A 7,228-nucleotide genomic window follows, 5' to 3' on the forward strand; every position below is an offset into this window, starting at 1 on the left:
CCCACATCCCAGTCCCAGCCTCTTCTCTGTGGGGACATCAGGGATCAGGGTCCCTGCGCTCCAGCTTTGGGAGCTGCCCTTGGATTTGGGAATCTCCATGTGAGCAAGGTCTAACACAACCTACAAACGATCAAATCCCAAATTTTACTCCAACAGCCCCGAGACCCTCACAGCCATCCTGGGACCAACCCCGAGCCCACCCTCTCCAAAATCCCATTTTCCACGCTAAACCTTGGCATTGTTTCTGCTGGGATTTGTGGAGATCCCTCCCCTCCCCACATGCTGGGATCAGTCTGGGCTCGTGCAGGGACAGGAGGGCCCCACGGAGCTTTCCCTGTCGGAGCCGTTTCCCTCTCCGCCTCCCAACTTTCTCTCTTTCCATGAATTCATCCCCCTCCCGCCCCCCGCCGCATCTGCAGCTGCAAACCCAGACACATCTGTGCACATCTGGGGAGAATCCAGCTGGAAGCTTTTCACCTCCTGCACTGGGGGAATTTCTCCCCCCATTCCCTGTTTGAGGCCCCTCAAAGCCAGACACCGAGCCTGTAAAGCTCCGTGTGAGGCTTTGTGGGGCCCTCCTTCATCACAGCTCCAACTTTTCCAGCTCCAGGTGGAGACATCCCGGGAAATTCAGCTGCCACAATCCCGGCAGCGGCGGCTGCGTGCTTCCCACCCCACCATGGTGGTCTCCCCTTCCCTGTGTGACCCCACAGCCCACCCCGGATGCTGTAATTGGGCCATAAATCCTGGGATTTTATGGGCCAGCAGGAACTTTTATTGGGATCGTTATCCTGATAAATGAGGCACACTTAAAGCACAGACAAAATCAAGGGCTGGCTTTGACCTTCTCCTGAAAATTGATGTGAGGATGGGATGGGATGGGATGGGATGGGACAGGATGGGATGGGATCCATGGGATGGGATCCATGGGATGGGATGGGATGGGACGGGATGGGATGGGAGATGGTGAGTGCTGGCAGTGGCTGCTGGTCACAGGGATGTAAAGGAATGGGATGGGATGGGATGGGATGAGAGGTGATGGGTGCTGGTCATGGGAATGGAATGGGATGAGATGGGATAGGATGGGATGAGAGGTGATGGGTGTTGTTCATGGAGAGGTCATGGGGAGATGATGGGTGCTGGTCATGGGGATGGGATGGGAGATGATGGATGCTGGCAGTGGGTGCTGGTCACAGGGATGGGATGAGATAGGATCTGTGGGATGGGATGGGATGGGATGGGAGATGGTGGATGTCAGCACGGGATGCCTTTCATGGGAAGGAAGCAGCAGATTCCAGCTTTGATCCACACCAAGGGCCACAGCACAACCCCTCCACCCCAGCCAGGTGACACAGGCACCCCAAATGCCCCCATCCGAGCTCCGGCCCCTCTGCCACGGTTTGAACCAGCACCTGAACCCTCCCAGGGCTCCAAACCCCGGTGATCCGTCAGGATTTGCTTCTCCCAGGTGGATCCGGGCCAGCTCTGCCTCCCCACGGCTCTTCCCGCCAGTTTGGAGTGGATCTAATTAAATCTGGAGCGGAGCAGCGAGCGAGGGCAATCAGACAGATAATTAGGGAGCAGCTCTTGCACGGGAGGAGCTGCCAGGGCCTCCCCTCCCCGAAACCTCTCACCAGACAGGTTCCCAGCACGGCTCCCACAATTCCTCCCGGGAATTGCAGCGTTCCACACGCCCAGGGCTTTCTCCATGTGAGGTTTTCCCCAGGAGGGCGATCCCCTCCCAGATTCATCCCACCATTCCTCAGCTGTCCCATGGGCTGGCTGTTGGTTTGTGCCCTTCCCTCCAAATCCCACAGCTCAAAATCCTCACTGGGTTAAACTGGGATCAACTGGTGCCCATTTCCCATGGCTGAGAAAGTGAAATTGTCTTCTGCTGTCTGTGGGACTTCCGGCTCCGGCAGCTCCTTGATCCGGCTGGGGAAAGGTCACTGGACTGTTGTGGGCACAGAGGAAAGAGGGATGGAATCCATGGATGGATGGATGGGATCCACGGATGGATGGATAGATGGAATCCATAGATGAAGGAAGGATGGATGGATGGATGGATGGATGGATGATGGATGGATGGATGGATGGATGGATGGATGGATGGATGGATGGATGGATGGATGGATGGATGGATGGATGGATGGATGGCTGGATGCAGAAACACTTCCTCATTTGTCACTGTCCCCTCCTTTACACCCTGAGTAAGAGATGAGTAAACCCAGCCTGACAATGGGGAGATCCCTCAGCTCAGCCCTGAGTAACAGGGCAGGACCCCACACCCCTGCCCTGCTCCAGCCCCGGAGGAGGCCCCGGAGGTGACTCAGGGCCCCGGCAGCTCCAGGTGGGAGCGGCAGCTCTGGACAGCCGGGATCTGCCAGGACCTGCACGGGGATCCTCCCTCGGTGCCTTTGATGCGCTGCCAGCACCGCCTGGGGCTGGGGAGACTGGGGGGGACCCCTGCACCTCCTTTGTACAGCCCCAATCCCCTCCAAAATACCCCTGAAACTGGGGAAATGGCGTGTGTCACCCCGAAACCACAGCCCAAACCCCTAATGAGGGCTTTGCTGGGATCTGAAACGCCACCGTGGGAGCAGTGGGACGAGAGCCAGGGTGGCCCAAGGGGGTTGGGTGACTCCTCTTCCCCAGCTCCCAAACCTTCTGGATCCATTCCCATTCCTGCCTCCTCCGCCTGCTGCGGGGAGAGGCACTGGGAGGGAGGAGGCTCCATCTCCATCTCCTCCTCCTCCTCCTCCTGGCCGCGGCGTGCCGGGGCAGAGCCGCGTGCCGGCGGGGAGCACCATGGCCGAGCGGCTGTCGGAGGAGAAAATCGCGGAATTCAAGGAAGCGTTTTCCCTCTTTGACCGCGACGGCGACGGCTGCATCACCACGCGGGAGCTGGGCACCGTCATGCGCTCGCTGGGCCAGAACCCCACCGAGGCCGAGCTGCAGGACATGGTGGGCGAGGTGGACGCCGACGGCAGCGGCACCATCGACTTCCCCGAGTTCCTGTCGCTGATGGCCAGGAAGATGAGGGACACGGACAGCGAGGAGGAGATCCGGGAGGCGTTCCGGGTGTTCGACAAGGATGGGAACGGCTACATCAGCGCGGCGGAGCTGCGGCACGTCATGACCAACCTGGGCGAGAAGCTGACGGACGAGGAGGTGGACGAGATGATCAAGGAGGCCGACTGCAACAACGACGGGCAGGTCAACTACGAGGAGTTCGTGAGGATGATGACGGAGAAGTGACGGCCCCCGTCGGCCGCCTCCAGCTCCATTCCGCAGGTAACTCCCTGCGTCCATGGAAAATCCCCAAACCTTGGCTCTCCCTCCTCATATTGGGCGTTGGAAAAACCGATTTTTGTGGTGCTTTTTTTTTAAATTTTTCCTTCTTTTTTTTCCCCATAGGGAACAGAGGTTGAGGTGGTTCTCCCCCAGCCCCTCCATCCCCTCCCACCTTCTCCAGGCTGGAAAAATCCTCTTTTATCCCAGTTGGAGCATCACCAAGCGGCGTCTGCACCGGGTGTGGGGCGCAGATGGATTTGGGGTCCCCATGGGATGTCTCGTGTCTGTAGATATTCCAGAGACCACTGAAAATTCCCTGACATCCCTGAGTCCAATAAAAATGTCCCCCCACATCCTGGTGGCTGCTTCATTCGGCTTCTCCTTGGGATCCCTGCTGAAAATATTCCCTCAAATCATCCTGGTCAGGCTCAAACCCCTCCTCATCTCCATCCTCTTCCCACTCCATCCCTTTTCCCAAAAGGCTGGCAAGATGCTGGAGACCAGGATGTGGCCATCCCCATCCCAAATCTCATCACTTTTGGGATCTGTCTCCACCCCCCAGGATCTCAGGGGTCCTTTTCCCTCTTCCAACCCAGGAAAAACTGGATTTATCCCCAGTCCCCACCCCAAAGCTGAGCAGAGCAGGATTCACCTTTCCCAAACTCGCCGTGACTCGGTTTCCCCACAACGAGGGAGAATCCTGGGATGGGATCATTCCCTCCACAGAGGAATCGGGAGGAAAATTCATTTTAATGGCTTTAATTAATGCTCCATTGCTAACGAGCAAACGGGGCCGAGCTGCTCCGTGGGGACCTTTGGCTCCACCACGGCTCCAGCCCCGCTCCAGCCCATCCCTGGGGCTGGGAACTTTGGCAATCCCAGTTGTTTTCCCGGGAAAACCGGGCGGGTCCTGGCAGAGCCCAGCACGCCCACGCTCGCTCCCAGCTCCTTCTCCCTCACACTCCCAGGATGGGAGCGGGGCAAAGCCCAGCCCCAAAATCCCCAAATCCAGCAAAATCCAGCCGGAAAAAATTCCAGGGTCACGCCGGGCTGTTGCGATGAATGCCTAAAATTAGTCCTCCCCATAAACCCGGATTATTTATTTCATGCCAGGATCCAACTCCAAACCGATCCCGGTATTTTTAGGCCTGACCTTCTTTTTTCTCCTTCTATTTTCGGGTTGTTTAATTCCTGGAGTGTTTTTTTTCCGCTTATCCCAGGATGGTTTTTCCTGATGATGATCCTGAACGGGAGCCTGGATCCCAACGCAGCAGCTCCATCAACAATGGAGGAAGTTCATCCACGTTTTCCCATTTTTCCTGGAATCTGGTGCTTGGGAAAGCAGTGGGAAATTCCCACCAGCATCCCTTGGGATGGACACATGGATGGACAGGATGGTCCCTTTTTATTCAGCAGGAAAAGGAGGGGATTTTGCTTCCCAAATCCAGGTTTTCCTCCTCAAAGTGTCCCTCTGGAGGAGAAGGAGCTGATGGAATTGCAGGATCTGGCCTGGCAGATCCATGACCAGCGGAATTCCATCTGGTGTTGGTTAATAATTAAATTAATCGAGGTCCAGGGGATGCACTTGGAACCTGGGAAGTTTGGAGGATCCCTGGTTTCTCCCTGATCCCTCCACATCCTGATTTTCCACCCTAAAGCTTGGTCAGGTGCAGGGATGGGCATTGAAGGATGGGATGTGGAACAGGGATCACCTGGGATGGGAACTGGGAATCATCTGGGATAGGAATCACCTGGGATGGGTCCTGTGGGATCATCTGAGCCAGGACATGGGATGGGATGGGATATGGGGGATGATCTGGAGTAGGGATAACCTGGAATGGACCCTGAGGATCATCCAGGGTGGGATTTGGGATAGGGGTCACCTGGAATGGGCTCTGTGGGGTCACCCAGTGTGGAATCTGGGATAGGGAATCAGCTGGAATGGACCCTGAAGGGTGATCCAGGGTGGGATTTGGGATAGGGATCATGTGGGAATCATCCAGTGTGGGATCTGGAGCAGGGATCACCTGGGATGGGATCTGGGATGGGAGCACATGGAATGGCAGACGAGGGATCCATGGAATGACCATGAGGAACCCCTGGGATGGGACCTGGGGTGGATTTAGGGTGGGACATGGGATCACCCGGAATGGGATGTGACTGGGGGCATCCCTTGGGATGCGACTGGAGGGGAAATCTCCAGGATCCAGCTGCTCCCACCTCCACCATGGACAATCTCCCACCCCTTTTCCAGGTATTTTCCAACAAAAAAATCCACCAAGGGCTCCAACACCACCCAAAACCACAAATCCAGCTCTGCCCCCGTTGCTCCCCTTTCCCTGCTCACCCAGACACTGATTTTGCCCTAAAATTGAACTTTTAAGGTAAAAAAGCAGCTCAGGACCCCCCCCAGCATCCCCCATCCTAAAGGACTGGAGATGTTTGCTCCAACCCTGCGGAATCAACCCCAAATCCTCCCCATTCCCTTTAATTTTAGCAACCCGAGATGTTTCCATCCCGTTTCCACAACGAGACTTTAAAACCAGAATTAACTAAACTTGGGAAAACAACACCGAGGCCTCCCAGGGTTTTCCCAAAGGAAAAGCAGGAATTTTTTCCCCCTGTTTTTCCCCACTTTTCCCTTTTCCAAGCCCTGTGGATCCGTGGCTCCCTGCCCCCTCCCCAGCAGTGACTCTGCCCCTGAGCAAACACGACTGGGAATGTGCCTGGGAAATGCCTGCGGGAAGAGGAGGCCCCTCCACCTCCAGCCGCCAGAGAAAAGTCTGGAAAAACGGCTCAGGAAATGGGATTGCTCCAGGTTGGTGGGGTGAGGGCAGCTGGGCTGGGAAATCAGGGCAGGTTCTGCACGGGGGGAGGAAAACAAAGCCCAAAAATCCATTTATAAACTCGTTTTTCCAGCGTTTTACTTCGGAAAAAAAGCAATGGTTCCGTTTCCCTGGGGTGTTTGTGTAACCTGCTTTAAAGGGATTTTTCTCCCTGGTTTTCCACTTTTGGGGTTTTTGTGGAAGGAGAAAATCCTGTCTGCTTCTGGAGAAATGAAAAAACCACAAAAATCACCCCAAAATCAGGCACGGGGAAATGTGGGAAACATCATCCAGGGATGGCCAAGATGACGGAGAAGGGAAAAATCTGGTGCCAGCTCCAACACTGGGGCTGAGGCTGTGCCAGACGGGGAAAGGTTTGGGAGAAAATCCCTGATTTTGGGGCTGGGGGGGTTGGGTTTATCTCCAAATTTGGGGTTTTTGGCATTAATCCCTCATGGAATTCTGGGGATGAGGAGAGGGAATGAGCAGGACAGGGAGACGGGAATGGGATGGGGAGAGGGAAATAAAGGGGAGCAGAGCTGGGGACAAGGGAAGGGACAGGAGGGACAGGAGAGGGGAAAATGTGACCAGAACATGGAAAAAAGAAACGGTTCCCTCTCCCAGGGGTGTTTGTTCAACCTGTTTGTTCAACCAGGATTTTCCTCCCTGGATTTCCACTTTGGGGTAATTTGTGAAAGGAGAAAATCCTGACTGTGGGAGAAATGAAACACCAGGAGATGGGGACAAGAGAGGGGACAAGGACGAGACTTTGGGGTTTGGGATAAATGGGAACAGGAGGAAAATGGGATGAAAAAAGGGGACCTGAAAAAACAGGAGATGGGGACAAGTGGCACCAGGAGAGGGGAGCAGGGGACAAGGAAAAGTTGGGAGCAAGAGTTGGAGAAAAGCTGGATCAGGGAGGGGACCAGTGGGACAAGGACACGTGGGATCAGGAGAAGGGACAAGGATGAGACTTTGGGGTTTGGGATAAAAGGGAACAGGAGGAGAATGGGATGGAACAAGGGGACCTGAAAAAACAGGAGGTGGGGACCAGTGGCACCAGGAGAGGGGAGCAGGGGGATCAAGGGACAAGGAAAAACAGATGGAGT

The 7,228-nt window shown here is 55.5% G+C and overlaps 1 protein-coding gene across 1 annotated transcript; it reads left to right on the forward strand.

Annotated features, from left to right (window-relative positions):
• The first annotated feature begins 2,808 nt into the window (after positions 1-2,808).
• LOC136557332 (calmodulin, striated muscle) lies at positions 2,809-3,258 on the forward strand. Its single transcript, XM_066551068.1, has one exon. It carries the CDS (start codon positions 2,809-2,811, stop codon positions 3,256-3,258), a length of 450 nt encoding a protein of 149 aa, XP_066407165.1.
• Positions 3,259-7,228: the final 3,970 nt, after the last annotated feature.

Source organism: Molothrus aeneus, chromosome 5 (genome assembly GCF_037042795.1).
Source record: "Molothrus aeneus isolate 106 chromosome 5, BPBGC_Maene_1.0, whole genome shotgun sequence".
Lineage (NCBI taxonomy): Eukaryota > Metazoa > Chordata > Aves > Passeriformes > Icteridae > Molothrus > Molothrus aeneus.